This window comes from Labeo rohita, chromosome 6, assembly GCF_022985175.1.
Source record: "Labeo rohita strain BAU-BD-2019 chromosome 6, IGBB_LRoh.1.0, whole genome shotgun sequence".
Taxonomy (NCBI): Eukaryota; Metazoa; Chordata; class Actinopteri; order Cypriniformes; family Cyprinidae; genus Labeo; species Labeo rohita.
Window position 1 is genome coordinate 8,144,231 of NC_066874.1, and position 24,025 is coordinate 8,168,255.

The window sequence follows — 24,025 nt, forward strand, 5'->3', positions numbered from 1 at the left end:
ATTTTGATTATTTGTACTCAAACTAATTAACTGTTAAGCATTAGGCCTTTATTATAAGTTAATCATATTTTCTTATAGGCTATATGAGCCTAACCAGATGTTTTGGCACCCTCTGGTGGATAATCAATAAAACACAAGAAGTTGTCAAGCAGTTTATGAGCAAACGATATTCAGATCCATTTAGGATATTCAATACACACACGAAACCACTACTTGAGATAAATTACAATAATTTATTAAAGCATTTTGTAAAGCCAGTTACAAAAGAAAACATTTTTTCCTCTCTCTCAATATTTTAACAAGCACAATTATTCTTTTTTTTCGAGTAAGCTATAATTTATAGTATTATAACAATGGCAATGAAGAAATTACATTCAGGCCTTGTACTGGCTGCCTGCAGCTGAGCAAGGACCCCAGTATGAATGTGTGAGAGAGACAGAACCAACCGTGCTATATCTGTGTGTGCATGTTTTATGTTGATCTTTGTGTGTGAGCATGTCTATGATCATGTGTGTGTTAATATGTGTGTATGAGGCAGAGTGTAAGCTAGCACCTGAGTCTTCTCGGCTGCTCTGACACCACCTTCTCTTAACACACACACTCACACACACACTCAATAACATCAACACATACTTGTTACTTCAAAACACCTTCACATCAAATCTTCTCCACGTATTCATGACAAGTCAACTCTATCCTTTTTGTCAGTGTTGGCAGTCCTTTAATGCTGGTCTGAGCCTTTGTGGTTAAAAAAATCTGAGATCAGCATGAAAGGGTGCACCATAATTTCTCCAATTATCATCTATAACACCATCATAACAGATAAATACACCAAACCCTCACCCACCCTTCCCGTTCTGTTTCATAAATATAATCATTACAATAATAGAAATCCCCATACACATAGCTCCCTAAACATCATCATATTCCATCATCATTATCCTTGTCTTAATTCATCGTTAAATTCAGACATACACACGTTCACAAAAAAACTTGCATTACACCGACAAATATAGTTGCATATCAAACAGCAAAATTACACAGGTACTGTCGCAGGATTATACTCACATAAATAAAAACAACAGGCATACTTGGACTCATTCTGTGTTGAATGATGTTTCTTGGTGTTATAGTCCATTTTTGATCTCTGTCATGTCTGCTGTCTGTCATCTCTCTGGCGGCCACTCTGGTAACAGTCTTAGCAGAGCTCCATCATGAAATGAAACACAAAAACGAGGCTTCGGCCATGACAAAATGCCAGAAAACGAAATAAAAATGATGATAAGAGCAAAAACCGTAAACTTTACAAATGTGTCTTAAGTTCTGTTTTTATATAAGACGTTTATGTTAATTTCTTGTAAAGACAAGATGGCCACTTCATCTGTGATTTAAGGAACAATTATGCAGCTACATAAGTTTAGCCACCAGTTGGACAAGATGCACTTCAAAGAATTTGAGGCTTTCCCAGTCAAGTAAATGGGTATAATGTCCATGCCAGCAAACAATGTACATCCTTAAAAGATTTATATGCTCCTTAAGCAAAGGCGTTTTTTAAAATTCAAAAACCCACTTGTCTCATTTTGTGCTGGTTTTTCACAGTTTAATGAGATTTCAAGTGTATGCAAGGACTACAGTTGAGGTCAAAAATTTAAATGTTAATTATTTTACCAAAATAAAAGGGGTCACACAAAATTCATGTTATTTTTTATTTAGTACTGAGCTGAAAAAGTTTCACATAAAAGACATTTACATATAGTCCACAAAAGAAAATAATAGTTGAATTTATAAAAATGACCCCGTTCAAAAGTTCACATACACTTGATTCTTAATATTGTGTTGTAACCTGAATGATCCACAGCTGTTTTTTTTTGTTTAGTGATAGTTGTTCATGAGTCCCTTGTTTGTCCTGAACATTTAAACTATCTGCTGTTCTTCAAAAAAAAACCCTTCAGGTCCCACAAATTATTTGGTTTTTCAGCATTTTTGTATATTTGAACCCTTTCCAACAATGACTGTATGATTTTGAGATCTTTTCATATTGAGGACAACTGAGAGACTCATATGCAACTATTACAGAAGGTTCAAACACTCACTGATGCTCCAGAGGGAAAAATAATGCATTAATAGCCAGGGGTGTAAACTTTTGAACAGAATGAAGATGTGTACATTTCTTATTACATTTATACAATTCTCGTACATTTGTACAATGCTTATTTTGCTTAACTTTTGCCCTTCAGAAGTTACATAAGATACTTATATGTCTCCCAGAAGACGAAATAAGTTACATTTACCCTGACCTTCAAATTCAAAAAGTTTTCACCCCTGGCTCTTAATGCATTGTGTTTCCTTCTGGAGCATCAGTGACCATTTGAACCTTCTGTAATAGTTGCATATGAGTCCCTCAGTTGTCCTCAGTGTGAAAAAATGGAACTCGAAATCATACAGGCATTGTTGGAAAGGGTTCAAATACACAAAAATGCTGAAAAACCAAATAATTCGTGGGACCTTAAGTTTTTTTTTGAAAAACAGCGGAACAAACAAGGGACTCAGGGACTGTTCAGAACAAACAAGGGACTCATGAAATGAAACTAAATAAAAAAAACAAACAAACAAACAAAAAAAAAACAACAACTGTGGATCATTCAGGTAACAACACAGTATTAGGAATCAAGTGTATGTGAACTTTTGACCGGGGTCATTTTTATAAATTCAACTATTATTTTCTCAAATAATATCTAAAACGTCTTATTCAGGTCAGTACTAAATTAAAAATAACATGCATTTTGTATTGTACTTTTTAAAATAACGAGTGTGATGAAAAAGCTAGCTTTTCAGCATCCAGTTTGTAGCGTCACATGATCCATCAGAAATCATTCTAATATGCTGATTTGGTGCTCAAGAAATTATTATATCTTACTGACCCCAAATGTTTGAATGATAGCCTTGCATTCTGTGGGCCCATAATGTTTGCATCAAATATCTTAGTGGAACAGGCTTTAAACAGTTTAAGTGCTTTAATCATAGAATAAGTGTAAGTGTTTCAGAATTAATGTTACGTATATGTATTGAAACAGTAGAAATACATGCTTATTGAATCTTTACTTTTGTCGCTTAATACAGTACTTTTCATTGCTTGCATTGGGCAGCCAGACCTGGCTCTACTTGCATAACACTTAATAACCGTTATCCGATTTTTGTAATAGTAAATAGAGGTGCTTAGGAACTGCTCTGTTTTTGCTGAACACTCTAAATTACCAAACTGGTCCAAAATGGTTTTGCTTTTGTGCCTTGGCACAGTTAAACTTAACACAAGCTTTGTATCACTGGCAAAATAACAAAAACAGAAACACTGTAACTGTAAATACAAATCATTTACACAGTATCAAATGTAACACTTCAGCTTATGTATTTATAGACTCTGGCATTTAATACAAAATAGGATGTTTGTTGCATTTATAATGTGTGAACAGTCTCAAGAACGAGCAGACTGATATTCACAAACTGCCGGCTCCAGATATACTGCGATCTGATTGGCTGACTGACTCCAGGTGGCCTCTGCTGGTAGAGTTCATAACTACACTTTTGAGTGCATGAGGCAAATTCTTTGGAAGCAACATATAAATTGCACACATTTCATTATATTATAGCAGTTTTTTTTTTTTTTTTTTATCAGTGACCAATATATTTTAAGCAATTGTGCATGTGGTGCCATCAGCCAATCAGAGCTGCCATGATGTCATTTTCCTGTGGCTCCAGTCGTATGGCTCAGGTGATTGGCTCAAAAATAACCTGTATGTGAAATTGAGCGGCCATGAGCAAAGATGGCAGAATTCAAATCACGTACTTCTGGGGTGTCCTGCTCCAGCCAAGCAGCTGCCATTAAGATTAATGGGAATGTTAAAGCATAGCTTTCTCCTCCTGCTTTCTGAATGGCCTCCAGCAGTCATGGCTTTACAAAATGGCTCTGTATATGCTCCTCAAAGCATTCACCTGTGTGTGTGTGTGCACACAAACTCTGATCTCACAAGCACAAAATACACACCTCTGTAAAACTACCAGTAAATGGAGTGGTAGTCGGTTAGGTACAACATCACTGACTGAAAACTGAGGATAGAGAGAAGGAAATAAATAAGTTTGGTCATCAGTCAGGGTGCTGGCAGTGAGGGGAGGGAACAGTGAGCAGGTTACCAGGCTTTGTTGTGCTTTGCAAAGATGAAATTGGTCCGATAAATACTAAATAAATGTGTGCTGTTGTATTTAGGACAGGTATACAGAGGATTCCAGTAGGTTAAGTTAAATCGTTGGAGAGGTGAAGTCTGAGAGGTGAATTTCTTCTCTGCTCTCATTCGTTCTCCAATCAGTAACGGTCAGTAGTATACTTCTCTTTCATCACATTGTGTTGGTGGACACTTTGAACGGTGGCTGGTGTCGATCACCTCATCCAGGCGCTGCTGTTGCTGGTGATGGACATGATACTGCAGCGCTTTTTGACGATCATGTTGATGTACGCCTTCATGATCTTAGTGATTTCACCCACCTTGAAGCACAAAACAAAACAAACTTGTTAATCAGGATGTTAAAAATCACATGCTAATCCTACTATGGAAAAGGGAATATAGTGGCTAAATAAGAAGTCCTAGACTTATAGATTTAATTTAAGAACAAAGACCGTAAAATGTGTCTTAAAGGGACAGTTCACCAAAAAAGAAAAATTCTGTCATTTATTACTCACCCTCATGTCGTTCCAAACCTGTAAGACCTATGTTTATTTTCAGAACATAAATTAAGATGTTTTTGATGAAATCCGAGAGCTTTCTGACCATGAATAGACAGCTACACAACTAGCACATTTAAGCCCCAGAAAGGTAATAAGGACATCGATAAAATAGTCCATGTGACATCAGTGGTTCAACCTTAATTTTATGAAGCTACAAGCATAGCTGTTGTGAGCAAAAAAAACTAAATAACGACTTCATTTGACTATTCAACTGCCTTGAACTACCTTTCTGGGCCTTGAATGTGGTCAGAAAGTCAGAAAGCTTGGATTTCATGAAAAATCTCTTAATTTGTGCTCCGAAGATAAACGAAGGTCTTCTGAGTTTAGAACAACATGAGGGTGAGTAATCAGTTTGGGTGAACTATCCCTTTAATTTTTATTGTAATATGATATGTTTATTTAATTTGTTTAGCAGTTTTAATGAAGAGAAGATGGTGACTTCACCTGTGATTTGAGGGAACAGAAATACAGCTACTTAAGACTTCACAGGTTGGTCAAAATGCACTTTAAAGAACTTTTAAGAACTTTAACACCTTAAAGAGGTGTCACTGAAGACTGGAGTAATGATGCTGAAAATTCAGCTTTGCCATCACATGAATAAAGTTTCATTTTAAAATATATTAAAATATAAAGCAGCTAACAACATTTCACAGTATTAATGTTTTTACTGTATGTTTGATCAAGTTAATGCAGTCTAAGACTATTTTTTCAGAAACGTTTAAAAATCTTGCTGACCCCACCATTTTGGCCAGCGACATACATTCTCAAAAGATTTAAATGCTCTTCAACCATTAAAACAAACAATTATACAAAATTTGTCCATTACAGCACTGATTACAGAAGCACAGAAGTGTTTTACCTGAGACGTCTCGAAGAACATCTCTCTTTCATCAACAATGATTTTGTATGTGCTGGGCTGAGGTGCTCCGAAGAAAACAATGTGCTCATACTGGAAAGTTTCGAGTGGTTTGGGTTCACCCCGTTTGTACACAGAGACGTTCTCAGCACTGACTCCCAGCCACAGATCATGAGGGAAGCCGCCCTCCTTACACTGTGGACAGACAAATAAAAACACAAACACATATAATTAGTAATATCAGTTACCATCAGTGGCTAAAAACTGAGACTTACTTAATGTACATGACAAGGTTACTGTGTTTGGTCTTGGTGGACTAGATCTGCTGCTGCTGCTGCTGTGAGCATGTAAGAAATACTGCTTCTGCACATGTTACATATATGAAATAACCCCCATATATAGCATACATGAATCACCCCGTAGCAGATCTATAGAGGTACACTGCAACAGCAAGCCAGTATTTAAATGTTGAGCAGCAAGCTCATGGGCTGCTGATATAAAAAGAACCAATCAGCTGCGCCACGTGATGATGTCATAATATCATACTGAGTTAAACCTATCAGACTGCGCCACCTAGAGGTTCATGGCAAAACTTTGGATATATGCTCTGAGCCTCAAAGAAATGATTAATACCTCCACATCAAACAGTGTGGACCCATAACCAGGCCACTCTTTGATGATGGTCATGTAGCTGAGCATGGCTTGGTGTTGAGGCATGCCCTGTAAACGGCTCCATTTCTCTAGCACGCTGGTCAGTGTGGCTGACATCTCCTCCTTTACAAACATCTCCAACATCTGTTCCTCCTCCACACGCTGTTTCTTCAGCGATCCCGTCTTGAAGCTGCGTCTCAGCGTCCCGTCCAGGAAGTTGGTCTTCCGGCGTTCTAAAGTGTGACCTCCCGGTCCTACTATACCAGCCAGGGGCACTCCAGCACCCCCTGCTTTAGTGGACTGGAGTATGCGTGTGCGAAGTCGTCCAACAGGGTAGACGCTGCTTAGGCTCCAGGGTGTACGAGCCACGTCACCGTGGATGTACTGTAGTCGCAGGGCTGCCAAGTGCTGGAGGGTTTCCTCGAGGGCCGGGAAATGACCACTGATGAGACTCTCATGAGCCTAAGAAAAAAGTGAGAAATAAGATATGATAATAAGAATGAAAATAAAAATGCTATATCACAAGATAGGAGAAAAATAGGGGGAAAATCATGACAGTGAAGCAAAAACTGTACAAATGTGATATATGTTTACTCTTTAATGAAACGTAATTTATTCCTGTGATCAAAGCTACATTTTCAGCATCATTAATCCTGTCAGAAATCATTCTAATATGCTGATTTGCTGTTCAAGAATCATTTATTATTATTATTATTATCAATATTTAAAACAGTTGAGTTTTCCAACAATCAGCATTTATCTGAAATAAAAAGCTTTTGTAACATTTTACCATTCAACAGCTTGGAGTCAGTATATTTTTTTTAAGCAAGGATGCTTTAAACTGAACAAAAGTGATTAAAAAAAAAACATTTATAATATTACAAAATATTTCTATTTCACATAAATGTTCTTCTGAACTTTCTATCAAAGTAACCTGAAAAAAAAATCTACTCAGCTGTTTTCAACATTATAATAATAATAAATGTTTTTTGAGCAGCAAATCAGAATATTAGAATGATTTCTGAAGGATCATGTGACTTGAGTAATGATGCTGAAAATTCTGCTTTGAAATCACAGGAATAAATTAGATTTTAAAATGTATTCAAATAGAAAATAGTTATTTTAAATAGTAAAAATATTGTACAAAACTTTTGACTGGTATTGTAAAGCATTTTTTTCTGCCAGTTGTTACTAGAGAAATATTTGATTTCTGGTGATGTTAAGTCTGTAAATAAGATTTAGCATATTTTAGGTAAATTCTATTCAGAAAACACTCTAAAACACATGACTTCCATAAACCTAGATTACAGGGGATGAAAACAGTTAGCAACAATAGCTAAAGTAGCAACAATTACTAACAAGATCAGTAACATTTTTAAAGCAGGACTATGTGATTTAAACCCAGTGACTCAATATTAAGAATTTCTATAATGGTAATACAAATTTTACAAAATAGAATGATGCAATTTACCTGCTCAAACATGAAGGCAAATTCCACTCCTTCTTTGGGCATGCTTTCCACATCAAGAAAGCAATAAAGCTTGAAATATAGCCTCCAGGGCCCATCCTCTTCTTCATCCTCACTTCCTGCCAACCTGAAAGAGCAAAGCAGTGCAGATGAGCCTCAGTCATAAAGCCAACAGAAACAACATGAACAGAAATATGTGACCCTGGACCACAAAACCAGTCTTTTTTTAATTTATAGATCACTAAATAAGCTTTCCACTGATGTATGGTTTGTTAGGATAGGACAACATTTGGCCGAGATACAACTATTTGAAAATCTGAGGGTGCAAAAAAAAAACCTTTAAAGTTGTCCAAATGAAGTTTTTAGCAATGCATATTACTACTCAAAAATTAAGTTTTAATATATTTGTGGTAGGACATTTACAAAATATCTTCATGGAACATGATCTTTACTTAATATCCTAATGATTTTTGGCATGAAAGAAAAATTGATCATTTTGACCCATACAATGTATTGGCTATTGCTACAAATATACCTGTGCGACTTATGACTGGTTTGTGGTCCAGGATCACATATAGGTTTTATAGATGATATAGGTATTTTGGAGCAACCAATTATAAAAAGTCATCTAGAACTGTTCATTACCTCTCAAACTTTGCAAGTACATCTGCTACAATTACACGGCTTTCTATAGCCCGGCTCTCCACCTTGTTGTGCTCAAACAAAGAGAACATGTTTCTGCTGTTTTCCATCGCCAGACCACGAATCAGCTTCTCCACCACCTAAGTAATAAGACGTCATTTTCATGCTAATTTGTAGGATATGCTGTGTCATTTCATTACACAGTTCAAAGCAGAGATGTTAAAATGCTGTCTGAGTATGCTAATAAAATTGATAAAATCTCTTTCTATTCCTCTTACCTCTCCAGCCGTGGTGTGTGAGTTGATGGATATCTTACAAGACCCTCCTCCATGGCAGTACACAGTAGTTGTCATTTCCTGTCTGTTCAGCAGGGCGGCGATCTCCTCCTGAGAGGGCACATACTCCCTGGACTTCGTCTTCTTTAAGGACTCACCAATGAAGTGGGCGTACTTCTCAATCTCAGTGCCAGGGTAACGCTCTCTAACCCTGAAAGATTACACACAGAGTAAGACCAAAAACGTAGTGTTTGTCACATGACCTTTAAAATAGACATATATTCGTTATTCAACTTCAAGATGCTATATAATGAGTTTAATAATCTCTCTCTGTTACCTCTTCAGGTGGAATCGGAGGTAGCGCAGGATGGCGCGACTGGGCAGGAAGGTGCAGCTCATGCAGGTGAGCAGATGCCAGTGTGCGCGGTTTGCAGGGCTGTTGGGTTGGGGCACGTGATTGGTCTGTTTGATCAGCTGACAGTACACCTCGTCTCTTAGTGGCCGCAGATCATGGCAGGTTTGCAGGATGCCCTGGATGATGGCGACAGGGTCTGAAACAATCTCCATTTCTTGAAGTGAGTTAAATATCTTCACTGCCTCATCCTGCAGACTTCCATAACCCTTCTCCTTTTGCACTGCAAAGAAAAAGAGGGGAAAATGAAATAAAACCACAACAAAATTTCAAATTCACTTTCTGTGTGTTGTACGTTTAAATTATTTTGCTGATGGACGATACTCACGGCTTTCGCTGACCTCTCCGTATGGTAGTGGCAGAAGAGGTGAATGCAAGGGATGCTGGGTATATCTCAGAATGGGGTTTCTTCGATACATTTGCTCCACAGCCTCAGAGTTCACACTGTTTTCCTACACAAATGGCAAAAAAGTTAAGGGAAAGGCCAAGAGTTATGTACCATTTGTATGAAATACTAAGTTTTATCCATTTTAACCTTTTAACCAAATTTATGTTTCTAAAACTGATTACCTTGATGTCCCTAATGAGTTGCTGGGTGGGCGTTTCAATGGGTGCCTTGTTGTCAATGACACCCTGAATGGCAGACACCCAGCGCATGGCTTCATTCAGCAACTTGGTGTACAGACGGTATGAATGTTTACGCCCATGAATTATGATGTTCCAGTAACCTGCAGTGTAACCAGACATCAGCATCACCACGTAAACATATCCATAATTTTAAAAATTTGCATATGTTTATTATTAAAAAACAAATACAAAAGTAATGACATATAACCAGTAATTTAAATACTTGTATTAGAAATAAATTTGTTTAACTTTATATATAAAACTATACAATTTATATGAAATACTACACATTTCCTGATTTAAGGCTGTACATTTTTAGCTTTAAAAATACACTGTAATTGCTCCTAATCACAGACTGCAAACAGTTTTTTTAAATGTTTTCTGATAAATCCAAACTAAATTTTTTGGCTTCTTCAATGCTGAATCAAATGTGAGAACAGAATTTTTGTCTAAAGGTCAATTCACACTAAAGACTACAGAATACCCAAGACTTGTCACTCGCATAGTTTTGAATGGGGAAAGATGCAACGCTCATTATGGCCGCAAAGTTCTACAATCTTAATGAAAGAGTCATTCGCTGATTAGTTAAGTCAGCGCATCACTGCAGCTGCCGTTAGAAGTCCCAGTTGCTATAGAAACAGTCAGCATTCTGAGACGTGCGCTTAGTACTGCGCATGCGCACTGGCTGATTTAACGCTATTGGAGCATAAATTTAATCGTAAGCTTGGTGAACAGTTTTGGAGAATATTATGTCTCCCCATTCAAAAAGATAAGAGCTGCCCTTGCCTGCCCAAGAGGTGTTTCAAAGATGGCTGCCGAGTGAAATGACTTGCCTTTAAGGGACTTTGTTCACACCTATAAATATAACTATCTAAATATAACACTAACTCTGTTAGCATCCTCACCAACAAAAATGTTTATTATAATCACACACTACATATGTGACCCTTGACTACAAAAGCAGTCTGGAATCTGGAATCTGAGGGTGCAAAAAAATCTAAATATTGAGAAAATCACCTTTAAAGTTGTCCAAATGAAGTTCTTAGCAATGTATATTGCTAATCAAAAATTAAGTTTTGATATATTTACTGTAGGAAATTTACAAAATATCATCATGGAACATCATCTTTACTTAATATCCTAATGTTTTTCAGCATAAAAAGAAAAAACAATCATTTTGACCCATACAATGCATTTTTGGCTATTGCTACAAATATACCTGTGCGATTTAAGACTGGTTTTGTGGTCCAGGGTCACATATATGTTGTTTGCCACTTTAAATGCACAAGTTTTGGTAAAAGTTGCCAGGTTTTCACAACAAAATCTGCTCAATTGCTATTCAAAACTTCAAAACTATTCAAAAATTACTGGCATTCCAATAGTAAAATTCACATTCTAATTGGGGCTAATTATCACCTTATTGAGATCACTTCAACCTGCAAACATGAAAAACAACCCACGGCAAAAGTGTTAAAGTAGCCCAATTCCGATGTAAAACTGTGGACTTCGCAACATTGGCTTTGGTGGATTCTGACTGAATGTCATTGTTTGTTCATCAGCTGTAAAAAGTATTGTGAAAGTGATTTCAAATATGTTTTTCTTTAGTGCTGATATTATTACAGCTATAGTGAGGACTAACATATTAACTTCTATTACTTACTCAAGCAACATGAGCTGCAATTCCATATTATACGTTTGATAACATTAATAACAGTCAATCACATCATATCATGATCATATTATACTCACCTGTCTCTTTAAACTTTTTCTCTTCTGGCTGGACCACTGAACACAGACTGTTCAGAACCAGAGTGCCCATCTTAGATGCATTACGTTCAGAAGACTTGTAGTAGTCCAGAGAGTTGTTAGTCAAGACAAACCAGCGCTTTTTCAGCTTGAGAGCAGAACTTTTGGCTCCTGCCTTCATCTCCTTGTGCAGCCATCCTGTGTCACAAGACGGCACAAAAACACACATACAGTTAAAGGAAATATTGATAAGTTGCAGAACCTAAAATATACACTGTCCTTAATACAACACTATCAATTTGAATCCAAATACTTGTTGACGTTAAAACTAATCAACCACAAATTAAATTTATTTGGTACCTAAATTCAGGTTACAAGATGAATAACTCACCTCTGACCAGAAACTCCTGTCCGTCACTCTTGGAGTCTCCCTTGGGTTTCTGCAGCAGACTGATCCAGTGATGCATTTCCTCCGGCAGGTCTGAGTTACAGTGAATCACACGATTGGCTGTGATGATCACAAATGAATTGGGCCTATTTGAAAGGAAACAGAAGTTTACACACACTTCAGCTTCAAGTGCTATAAGCAATTTCAGCCTTTGATTATCTTGACACTTGCCTATCAGGATTGTCTGAAGCACAAACTGAATCAATCAATCCAACATCCAGTGTGCCCTGAGAAAAAGAGAGCAAAGCCAGTTGTCGAAATAGGAAGGAGGTTTAATGGTGAAAGTGCATTACGTATAATAACACTGACCACAGCGTTCTTTGGGTTGGCCTGCTCATGAGACATCTCCAGCAGCTGCTCTGGGGTGGCATTGTGGACCCGACTCAACACTGTAAACCAGCCACTGAAGAGAGAGAGCAAAAGAAAGAGCGCAGAGTGAGCAGTTTGGTCCAGTTACAAAAAACATATTATGATAAAGGTGTCAGCATACCTGGCATCCTCTGGTGACTCAGCAAACACTTGATATGTTCTCTCATCTGTGACAATATTCAGAGCATTCTCCTTTTCGTGATTATCCACAATCTCCCTAAACAGGAAAATATATAATATATATATACCATAGGCTGATCCAGTGTTTCTGTAAGAATTGTATTATATAAAGCTCTTTGGATAATAAGTAAATGGCAAGATATCATAAATTGTAAACAACAATCACAAAAGGTTGAGATGTCTTCACACAGCCGAGCTGAGGCTGCTCTGTGCCTGCTCAAAATTCAGTGTATATCCACAATGCTGCATAAAAGCCAAATTATGCATGCTCAGATCCATTTCAGGATCAAAGTATACAGTTGCAATAGCTGTGTAAATGCATTTACACCACCTTTGAGCATTAAAAAGTCTGTGCAAAGACACCTACATGCTACTTCAGAAGCACTCCTGTGCCCTTTGCAGTGTAAATTAGGCAATAGACATCTAATGATACCAATACTGTTTCCTATTCCTTCCATACTTACTTGGCTGAGCGGATGTCAATTGTCCCTTTCAGCTTTTCCTCGCTGTCATTCTCAAAGTACATGAGCTTGGAGTCACGCAGAACGAACCAGCGCATCTTCCAGTTCCTGCGAGAGAGAGTGGATAGGCCCCCGCCCTTCTTGTACAGCCAGCCTGACTTTAACGACTCCTGTTTAGAGCGGAACCACATGAACGTGTCGTCCTTCAGAACACACCAACGTCTGCGCCATGGGATCATCAAACCAGCTATGGATGAGACAGAAGAGACTTTTACATATCATAAGGTCAAAAACACCATTGTCCCAGCTGTTCTACAATTTTTAAGAGAATGCACGTCAAATACTGACACAAAAGAGAAGAAATTGCTGAATAAAGTTTATATAAAGGTTGTTTTTTCTTTCTGTGTAAAAAGTATTCCTGTAGCTTCATAAAATTATGGTTGAACCACTGATGTCACATGGACTGTTATCGGCATTCTGACTACCTTTCTGGGCCTTCAACGTATCAGTTGCGTTGCTGTCTATGCAGGGTCAGAAAGCTCTCGGATTTCATCAAAAATATCTTAATTTGTGTTCCGAAGATGAACAAAGGTCTTACAGGTTTGGAATGACATGAGTTATTAATGACAGAATTTTCATTTTTGGGTGAACTATTCCTTTAAGAACCAGACTTGGATATGAGTGAATTCTAATGTGTGATTGATTTCTAAACCTGGAAACATCATGGAAATTTCAATAATGATTATGATTTGTTCTAGTTTTTAGGGCAAACTCTAAAATATTTTGTTGGGTAGAAACTGTTATTTGTGACTGAAAAAACTAGAAAGACTATTTAAAAATTCTTACCCTTCATGTAAAGGTAACTGTGGAAGTACGGAGGTCCGTTCCCATTCAAGATGTTGACTTTACCATTAGAAACCTCCTCATCTGTGTCCACATACCCATCATGCTCATCATCACTGTCAGCATACTGAAAAAGAGAGTGTAATGGTCTGTGTGTGAGTGCGCATACCTACTTAACCATATTTTGGGGAAAAATATGTACCCAGAAGTGAGCTAAACCTGAAAAATGTTAATTATTTTACCAAAATACGAGGGATCATACAAAATTAATGTTATTGTTTATTTAGTACTGACTTAAATGAGATATTTCACATAAAAGACAAGAGAAAATAATAATTGAATTTATAAACATGATTCTTTTCAAAAGTTTACATACGCTTGAGTCTTAATACTGTGTTGTTACCTGAATGATCCACAGTGGTTCAACATGCTGTTGTTCAGAAAAATCCTTTAAGTCCCACAAATTCTTTGGTTTTTCAGAATTTTGGAGTGTTTGAAGCCTTTCCAGCAATGTATGATTTTGAGACTCATCTTTTCACACTGAGGACAACTGAGGGACTCGTATGCAACTATTACAGAAGGTTCAAATGCTCACTGATGCTCCAGAAGGAAAAAAACAGGGGGTGAAAACTTTTGAACAGAAGGATATTTTTTTAATTTTGCCTAAATATGTATTTTTTTTTCATTTAGTACCGCCCTTCCGAAGCTACAGAACATGGTTCCCAGAAGACAAAATAAAGGCTGATTTTCAAATTCAAAAAGTTTTCACCCCCCGGCTTTTAATGCATCATGTTTTCTTCTAGAGCATCAGTGAGCGTTTGAACCTTCTGTAATAGTTGCAAACGAGTCCCTCAGTTGTCCTCAGTGTGAAAAGATGGATCTCAAAATCATAGTCATTGTTGGAAAGGGTTCAAATACACAAAAATGCTGAAAAACCAAAGAATTTGTGGGACCTGAAGGATTTTTCAGAAAAACAGCAGAGACAAACAAGACTCATGAACATCTATCGCTAAACAAAAATAACAGCTGTGGATCATTCAGGTAACAACACAGTATTAAGAATCAAGCATATGTAAACTTTTGAACAGGGTAATTTTTATAAATTCAGCTATTATTTTCTCTTGTGGACTATATGTAAATGTATTTTATGTGAAATATCTTATTCAGGTCAGCATAAAATAACATGCATTTTTATAATCCTTCTTATTTTGGTTAAATAATTAACATTTTGCAGATTCTGGAAGGTGTATGTAACCTTTTGACCTCAACTTCCAATTTGGATGTGTGCATGCACATATTCTCTGTGTAACTCACTGAATCTGAGCTGCGGTTGTAAGACTCCTGGCTTGCGTTGGTGCAGGTGGACTTGCGTGCGTGTTCTGTGTCTGTCGCCGCAATGCTGCTCTGTCCATCCTCTAGATCGTCTTGGTCATAGTCTGACTCACCATCCCCAGGCACACTGTAGATAGGTTCCTCTGTGTCCGGCAGAGACTCCGCTGCAGTCAGCCTACTGGTGCGATCCCCATCCTCTCCCTCCTTTTTCCCATCCACCTCTTTAACTGTTTTAGCCTCTTCAGGCTTTCCATCTTCCTTTTTGGCTTCGCCAGGGAGAGGGGGAGGAGGTGGAGGAGGTGGTGGAGGAGGAGGAGGCGGGGGAGGAGCCCCAGGTGGAACGTTGGGTGCAGATGGGGCCATCGTGCCCTCGGCAAAGGCAGGAGGAGGAGGTGGCAAAGTGGCTAAAATCTCCTGATCCACTGGACCTTCTGCTGGAGGAGGGAACTCTGGAAGCGGTATGCACTCTTCCTCTGCATGGAAGCCTTCGTCTACCTCTTCCTCAGTGGCAGCTGCCTGTCTGGCGGCAGGTTGTTTAGCTTCACCAGGAATGACTTCTGGGCCTCCGGTGTCGAGCAGTTCAAGGAATTCAGTGGCAACACGAGAAGCCGCTTTTTTCTGGCGCAGGACCTCAGCATCGCGTCGTAAGCGGAGCTCCTGTCTTGAGCTCTCACACAGCATAGACACGCTGTCTTCTCTTTTCTTCTGCAGATGCTCAATCTCTCGCTCCAAACGCAGAATTTCCTCCATCTGACGCTTCTCCTCCTCAGCTGAGCATGGAGACTAAAAAAGGGCAGGAGAGAGGAATGATATAAAAAAACTGGTTAGAGAAAAACAAACATGCTGACACCATCTGTCTGCAACTCTGACAGGTTTTTAGACTCAATGTCAGAAGGTTTAGAAAAAAAATCAGTTTGACAGGTTGACTCCACATAATTGGAACATGAGTCCGAAGTTTTCTTTAAGAATAAAATGTTGCTCTATAATTTGTCTGTCAAAAGATTCTGTTGAATGGTAGTCTATTTTTCACACATAATAAAAATAATAAAAAGTCATAATTATAGATATAAAGTCCTTATTATGAGACCTTTATCTTTAATCTCATAATTTCAACCATAACTTATTTCTTCAAAATTTTGACTATTTCATACTTTTGTCACAATTACTTTTCATTTCATAATTGTGACTTTTTATGTCATAGTAATGATTTACAATAGCACTTTGTCTCATGTGGTAAAAATGGGCTTATGTGGGATAAAGACAAAGCTATGTGACAATAAAAAACACAACAAATGAGCATAATCATACAAACTTGGTTTTTAAAGCTTATGATGTAAAGTTTCAAAGTTTGGAATAATGTTGATGATTTGCTAAATGTTGATGATTTGTTAAATAATATTATGGTGATCAGTGTTCAGTATATATATATAACACTGATCACCATAATAGTGACTTTAAGAGGTGAGTGGATTTGGTATGCATGGGCATTAAGCATTCGAAAAGAACGTTCAAGTCATTTTACCTCTGCTGTCCCTTTCTCTCCTTCCTTTTCCTCTTCATTTTTCTTTTCATGGTCTCCCTCTGTTTTCTTCTCTTCCTCTTCTTGCTTTTTCCTTTCCTCCTCCTCTTTCTTCCTCTTCTCTTCTCGTAGTTTGCGGCAGACTCCTCTTGCCACCTGCCCTCGCCTGTGTTTCTGGAGAACAAGTGCAGCTGAACGTTTCTGTTGAAACCGCTGTCGATACAGATGAGCGCGGTAGTTCTTCTGTATGGTCACAATGCTGTCCCTAGACTTCTTATAGTTCTTTCTGTAGAAAAGTAAAGACATTGTTATAAATACAATGCTGTTTCTGTTCATCAAATAATTAAATAATGGTTTCAACATCAAAAATTAAATAATGTTTTCAACATCAATAACAATAAGAAATGTTTCTGAAGCAAGAAATTTCTAAAGGATCAAGTAATGCTAAAAACTGAAAACTCAGCTCTGCCATCACAGGAATAAGTTAAACTTAAAAATACATTACAACAGAAAACCTAAATGTATTATAAGATGACAAGATTACCATAAAAAAGAGAGGTCGGAAACTAGGCCATATAGGTAATGCATGTGCTTTAAAGCACAAATCCAAAAGGAGATTGAAGAAATGTTAGTATTGAATTTTTTTAGAACCATGTCTAATGTAATCTAAGTAAATCTATGCAAACAAAAAATACACACACCTTGCTATGTATCTCAGAAGATAGGCTCGTATAATCAGCCCGGCTTTACTTCGCACTTCATCTCTCTGCTTCTCCAGCTTCTGCTCTAGAGGTTCCTTCAAAAACGCCTTGAGGTAAAAAATTATATCAGGTTAGTGTACAGGACAAAAAATGTTCATGGGTGAGCCTACCTTTAAAACCTAACTGATAGAAAATGATAACTATTAACTGAGAAGTGATACAGGAAGAGGTCAAAGGTCACTCACCTTGGTCTTTCCAATCTGCCACTCCTTTTTGGTCCAGTCATGGAGTGTCAGCAAATCTGTGCTCTTCTTTTTCTCATCTCCATTTGAAGCCACTGCTGCCTTTTCCTTCTCCTTCAGAATGATCTTATACCTGATGTACACAACCACAAAATTATGGTCTCCAAAAAAAACTGAGCCAACAAAAAAATCATGCACTTGTATTTGTTTTAATTAGGTCTGTCAGTTTAATAAGTTAACTTAGTTAGTTATGAAAAAATAATGTCATAATATTTTAACGCAAGTTAACACGCTGGCCCCTCCCCCAGATCTGTACATCATCTTATATTTCATACAGCTGACATGTTGACATATTGGTGCTCCTGTATGCTCCTGTATGTGTTTTGTCTCATATTTATATATAAGTCACATATCACACCCTATCAAGGGCAGCAAGAGCAATATGACACGAGTGCTGAATTTGTCCTTGTCTATCACAAGCTTAAATTTGATTTTATACAACAGTTCAATAAATAAGTTGATATTGTGTTATATTTTAAACACTATATTATGTTTTATGTATTACATGTTTTTGCAGAGAACATATTACCTTTGAAGCCATAGCAGAATTGTTGCGCGTCTCTGAGCAACACAGTGGTGTTTAGTTTCTGAATGAATCCGCATTTTGAATGAATCGTGTGAACCAATGATTCAAAAGCCCATTCATAAAGAGACCCATTTACTTCATTCCTGAATGAATCAGCCATTTGAACAAATCGAATGAATGACTCATATAGACATTTTACCGCCACCTGCTGGCAGATTATGTTTCTTATTTAGAATATAATTTCATAAAATAAATGAATAAATAAATAAATAATAATAATGATAAAATTAAAAACATTAAAGGGATAATTCACCCAAAAATGTTTAATTCTTTCACCTTTTACTCACCCTCATGTCTTTTCAAAATCTTTCTTTTGTGGAACATAAAAGAACAAAGTTGTTTTAGTTACCACTGACTTTTACTGTACGAACAAAAATACTGAGATGTTTCTCAGATGATCTTCTTTTGTGTTCCATAGTTTACGCTAGGCAGTTGCAGCCTAAATGTTTATGTGTAATAAATTTTATGCTGAATCAAATAAAATATTTCTGTCTGAAGCTACAATTTGTGATGTCTACTTGATACTTTCTCATTTAATACAAAAATAGCTTTAAATAATCTTTTGTGGGTATTTTCACAGTAAATTGTATTTTGTGATGAATTAGTTAATCGAAACATCATATAATTAATTAGATTAAAAATTTAAATCGACTGACAGCCCTAGTTTTAACATTTACCTGCTGAAGAAATCTTTAAAGGTGCGTCGGACAGGGAATCCAGCTCTGCGAATCTTCACCGTCTCCAACATGCCAGAGTACCGCAACTGATTGAGAACCACATCTGGGTCAAATTTGTCTGGGGTCTAAAGAAAAAAAAATGCATTATTAAAATTTCTGACACCTCAGAATTGCATTCTTATTGGCTGATGTGACTGCTCTCACCTTGTCCATGTTGGGTTTGATGCACCTCACAAAAAAGGGGTTGGACACACTAAGAGTGGCCATTAGCGAATGAAGAGAGTCCTGACAGACAGAAGAACCAACCAACCAATCAAATGTCTTAAAGCATTGACAAGTCATAAAGCAATGCAGGCAATACGTCAACAAGAAACAGGGTTGAATGACTAGTGACTTTGTTCCTGATTGTTTTAACATGCAGCACTTTAGCATGTTCAATTTTAGATCTATTATACAGATAAAAGTTTTGATATGGAAGATTTTTCTCACTCTGAACTGTGAGCTGACAGTGGGCTTTTTTCTAGCCGTGCCCATCTTCAAGGTCTCCTCATTATTTCTGCTGCTCACTTGCTCAAACAGGTCATAGATGAAATCCAATCTGCACACACACAAACACAATAACTCACAGGTTAAATGAGAGTGTGATGTAAGTTGTACACAACAACAAAACTGCCTAGGTGTGTGAGAGCTTGTGCATTTGTGTGTTTAGGTCTTACCTACTATCCTTCAGCATGTTCAGTATATCATCTCTAAATGTGTCTCTGTTCTTCTCTAAAATTCCTCTCACATCATACAAGACCTATAAAAAAGGGAAGACAAAAAATGTAAAGAAAATATATAGATATACAGGCAGACAGATGGATATTTCATATACCTCTCCAGCATAGTGCTTTATCCCAAACTGATGGTCTGCCAGTCTGGGTTTCACATAATAGGGATTAGTCTGTGAAAAAAGACAACATCATGGTTTTAATGAGTTTATTCATGTTATTACACTGAATGCTTGGTTGAATTGTATTATGTCTTTGAATGACGAGAACTTAACTCACAGAGTGTCTGCCATGCAGTTTTTCCAACAAGGTGAAGTCAGTCCCTTTGGGAAATCGGCTCTCCTCGTTAATCAGAGCTAACATGCCCAGTTTCTGCACAAACATGACATTAAATAAGTGTTAAATAATTCAACTTCTATTATTGTAATAATCAAATGAAACTTTGTTTGAAGGAATGTATAAATATATGGCAGTCATTTCATTAAATTTCATTACTTTTTAAATTAAAATTTGTTTTTGACAGCTGACTGTAACTGGTTTACCTTCTCAATCAGATCCAGACATTCTGCATTGTCCATCCAGTCAATGGCTTCCCAGTGAATGCCTTCCCTGTACCGCACAATTCACCAGTTTCAGCTTAACTTGTACAAGCTTAACAATAATCTTTTTCAAATGCTTAAACTGGATTCACAAAAACTGTTTGAGTAATTAGGCACTTAGGAGATCCTTTACAAATACAGTAATATATGTAATAGCAGAGCAAATTATCATGCACTCACAGTTGTTAGTCTTTACCTGTTGTACTCCAGTTGCTCCAGAGAGAAGATGTGTTTGTTGAAATATTCTTGCAGTTTCTCATTAGCATAATTAATGCTGAACTGCTCAAAACGGTTCACCTGCAGAATACACAAACACTTAGATCTCAATAAAAATGTGTCTGTGCATTAACATGCGATTCATGTGGCCTCACACCTCAAAGTTCTCGAAACCAAAGATGTCCAAGATTCCAATAGATTTGAAATTATCTTTGCCCTTTATCTTCTGATTAATTCGCATGATGATCCATGAGAAGCACTGAGAATAAAGCGCCATGGCAACCGAATCCCGGGAATCTATTGCCTGTCAGTCAAACATGATAAAGGAAAATGCCCATTTTTGATCAAGTGGAGACAGAAGAACTGCCAAACTATTGTTTAATTAAAGTATATCATTATGAGAAAGTATATGTGATTTTACCTGTTCCACTGTGAGTGGAGAGCAGATTTCTTCTCCTCTGAGGATCATGGAACGCTGGGTCAGAACCTCAGACAACTGAAAACTGTCCAGACCCAGGAGCTCGCTCACGTTAGTGACAACTGCAGGAAAACAGGAAAGAGAATTACTAACAAATCCATATCAGCAGTACTGGGTAAATTACTTACAAATTGTAGCCTGTTTTTGATTACAAATTACATGAGAAAAAAAAATATAATAATATAATCTGGATTACACATTTAAGGTAAAGTAGTCAGACTACTTTTTGATTTCTTTTGATCTAACTTGTTTATCACATAGAGTTGAATGGATAATTGTGTACTAATAACACAATTGTGTACTAATAACTGTGTAATAATAATAATAAAAAAAAACTCATATCATGAAATGCATTAAACATTACATTACAGCAGGGTTTCTGTAAGGTGTTAATGAAAAGCTAATAATTAATGAAATCAAAAAAAGCTTGGGATTCCCTAGGTTACATAAACAAACAGTAAAACACATGTAAATATGACATTACATGGCCAAAGTCTTCCAGGTATAAAATATTTTTGTCCACACTTCTAGTAATATTAATTATTGAAGGTCACTGGATATGATGAAGACACAGCATTTCACAGCTATGCATTTAGTATTTAGTAACTTGCATAATTATTAGTCTCATGTATGCAAGAGGTAGGTTCATTTAGAAAGCAAAATGTAAACAAAAATCTAAGATCTGTGGTGAATCTATAAATTATGAATAATTTACTGCGGTTGTGAAAATAATATGTAATGATGTAATTCATAAAAAAGCAACTATAATCTGATTATGAACATTTAAAAAGGAGAAGTTAACTTCCAGAACAAAAATTTACAGATAATGTACTCACCTCCTTGTCATCCAAGATGTTCATGTCTTTCTTTCTTCAGTCGTAAAGAAATTATGTTTTTTGAGGAAAAAAAATTCAGGTCTTATCTAGCAAAACGATCAGTTAATTCCTAAAAAAATTTATAATTTATATACTTTTAACCGCAAACGCTTGTCTTGTCTAGCTCTGCATGAACTCTGTGTATTCCGGTTCATGACAGTTAGGGTATGTCGAAAAACTCCAATGTCATTTTCTTCTCCAACTTCAAAATCTTCCTACATTGCTGTTTTACCTTCCTTGCACGTTCACTTTGTAAACACTGAGTCAGTATTTCTGCAGTGATGTAGGATGATTTTGAAGTTGGAGGAGAAAATAAGATGGGAGTTTTTCAACATACCCTAACTGTATTGAACCGGAATACACAGACTTCATGCAGAGCTAGACAAGGCAAGCATTGAGGTTAAAAAGTATATGAATTGTAAACTTTTTAGAAATTAACCGATCGTTTCACTAGATAAAACCCTTCTTCCTGAGCTGGGATTGTTCAGAGCCTTTGAAGCTGCATTTAAACTGCATTTTGGAAGTTTAAACTAGCAGGCACCATAGAAGTCCACTATATGGAGAAAAATCCCGAAAAGTTCACCTCAAAAAACATAATTTCTTTATGACTGAAGAAAGAAAGACATGAACATCTTGGATGACAAGGGGGTGAGTGATGAATGACACCTCTCACCCTGTTGGGTGGTGATCTGAGCACCCCCTGCTGTCATGAACTCCACATTGCCAAGCTGCAGAACTCCAGACAGCAGTTTAAACATGTCTCTGATCTCTTCTTCTGTGAACTCCATGACCTTCAGAGCCTCCTATGGATGAAAAGAGAAAAAGAGAATGAATCATCATGTCCACCTCAAAAATGTTTATTATCAGATCAACAAAAGTCTATTCAAATTTTTGTACCATGACATCGTCAAAAAGCTTCTTGTCATCGAGACTGCGGTCCTTCACACATCCTGACTGACTCAGGTAGTGAAATACCTCAGCAGAGTCTTCCAAAAAATATGTTTCTAAAAAGAAATGGATATGTCTAATCATTCGGTGTATAAAAATTAATTAATTTTTAATTTTATGTTGATGCTGGTACATCTGCTTTTGAGAATGTGTGCATGTGTGTTTATGTGCATTGTGTATTTGTTCACCCTTTTGGCTTTTGCTCGCCCCTGCCAGCAAAGCATAAAAGATATGGTAGTTTCTCTCCCCTGGATTCTGCCTTACCACTCGATTCTGGAACACAGATCACATCACAGATGCTGAGTGGGCGAGAATCTCACTTTGGCAGACACTCTTTTTCTGCAAAATGGTGGAGTGATTCTGCCTTTGACAAGATATTCAATGCCAAAATGTATTAACAGAACACTAGCTTGTATTATACTGTGAATAATTGATCACAAAAGATTTCTGGTAGTTAGGGGTGAGTCAGCAGCAGACGGAAAGGTTTACCTTTTCAAGCAAATCTTAAGGGGTAAAAATTAAGGGAAATTCAGACAGTAAAAACAATAAACTGTACAGTCAAATTATTTAAGCATGTGAAAAAAACAAGTACTTGAATGCCTACTTACACTAAGTGCAAATAGCCTGCCTTGTTGGCAGAGGCTATTTACACTAACTCAGCCCACCAATGTGTGGTAGGGTTAGACAACATTGCAAAAGACACTGATTAAACAGCAGCTCCAGTTCCAGGTAGTAAAGCATGCAGCATTTATTTTTTGACGTGATTGACCTAAGTTCGAATCCGTCTTTTGCCAAACTCGTTCTTCTCCCTTTTCACATCACAAGGAAATAATTGGAAAGTGGAAAATAATGTGCCTCACAGGTGTTTATCGGTTAAGGGTAGGTGTGGGAAGGGCTTTATTGTCCCTAAGTGGCATCCATTTGATAATTTTAATAAAAAAGGTGCAGATATCTGCCACTATTTGCACTAAGTAATATAAATAGCACGGAAATATGGAGTTCTGGCATGAAACTCTAGATGGCACAGTTCAATAGGTTTAACTCAATCTGACATAATGACATCATGATCACATGGCACAGCTGATTGGTTCTCTCCTGTATCAGTAGCCAATAAACTACTGATACAGGAGAGCACAACATTCAAATATATATCTAGTGCTTGCTGTAGTAGTTGCAGTGTGCTTCAAAAACCCTCCACCTTCCCCAGCTCCACCTGTATAGATCTGCTACGGTTTGATTCCATGTATGTTATATGTGCAGCAGCAGT

At 37.1% G+C, this 24,025-nt stretch overlaps 1 protein-coding gene across 1 annotated transcript in view; it reads right to left on the bottom strand.

The window, feature by feature from the left end:
• Nucleotides 1-2,693: 2,693 nt before the first annotated feature.
• myo10l1 (myosin X, like 1) overlaps nt 2,694-24,025 on the bottom strand; it is a 66,026-nt gene continuing 44,694 nt past the window's right edge. The window contains exons 7-40 of the mRNA XM_051112369.1: nt 23,248-23,261; nt 22,947-23,031; nt 22,708-22,814; nt 22,484-22,613; nt 20,879-20,997; nt 20,615-20,761; nt 20,438-20,538; nt 20,185-20,251; nt 19,922-20,014; nt 19,747-19,815; nt 19,589-19,671; nt 19,362-19,470; nt 19,077-19,157; nt 18,873-18,997; nt 17,553-17,682; nt 17,308-17,414; nt 16,610-16,892; nt 15,070-15,870; nt 13,759-13,882; nt 12,916-13,159; nt 12,393-12,488; nt 12,212-12,305; nt 12,074-12,129; nt 11,846-11,988; nt 11,458-11,652; nt 9,652-9,809; nt 9,410-9,533; nt 9,007-9,304; nt 8,673-8,880; nt 8,398-8,534; nt 7,756-7,879; nt 6,267-6,746; nt 5,637-5,828; nt 2,694-4,537 (exon numbers count right to left, since the gene is read on the bottom strand). Coding sequence (XP_050968326.1) covers nt 4,433-4,537; nt 5,637-5,828; nt 6,267-6,746; nt 7,756-7,879; nt 8,398-8,534; nt 8,673-8,880; nt 9,007-9,304; nt 9,410-9,533; nt 9,652-9,809; nt 11,458-11,652; nt 11,846-11,988; nt 12,074-12,129; nt 12,212-12,305; nt 12,393-12,488; nt 12,916-13,159; nt 13,759-13,882; nt 15,070-15,870; nt 16,610-16,892; nt 17,308-17,414; nt 17,553-17,682; nt 18,873-18,997; nt 19,077-19,157; nt 19,362-19,470; nt 19,589-19,671; nt 19,747-19,815; nt 19,922-20,014; nt 20,185-20,251; nt 20,438-20,538; nt 20,615-20,761; nt 20,879-20,997; nt 22,484-22,613; nt 22,708-22,814; nt 22,947-23,031; nt 23,248-23,261 — 5,429 coding nt within the window. The 3' untranslated portion in view covers nt 2,694-4,432. The remainder of the gene's footprint in view (nt 4,538-5,636; nt 5,829-6,266; nt 6,747-7,755; nt 7,880-8,397; nt 8,535-8,672; nt 8,881-9,006; nt 9,305-9,409; nt 9,534-9,651; nt 9,810-11,457; nt 11,653-11,845; nt 11,989-12,073; nt 12,130-12,211; nt 12,306-12,392; nt 12,489-12,915; nt 13,160-13,758; nt 13,883-15,069; nt 15,871-16,609; nt 16,893-17,307; nt 17,415-17,552; nt 17,683-18,872; nt 18,998-19,076; nt 19,158-19,361; nt 19,471-19,588; nt 19,672-19,746; nt 19,816-19,921; nt 20,015-20,184; nt 20,252-20,437; nt 20,539-20,614; nt 20,762-20,878; nt 20,998-22,483; nt 22,614-22,707; nt 22,815-22,946; nt 23,032-23,247; nt 23,262-24,025) is intronic.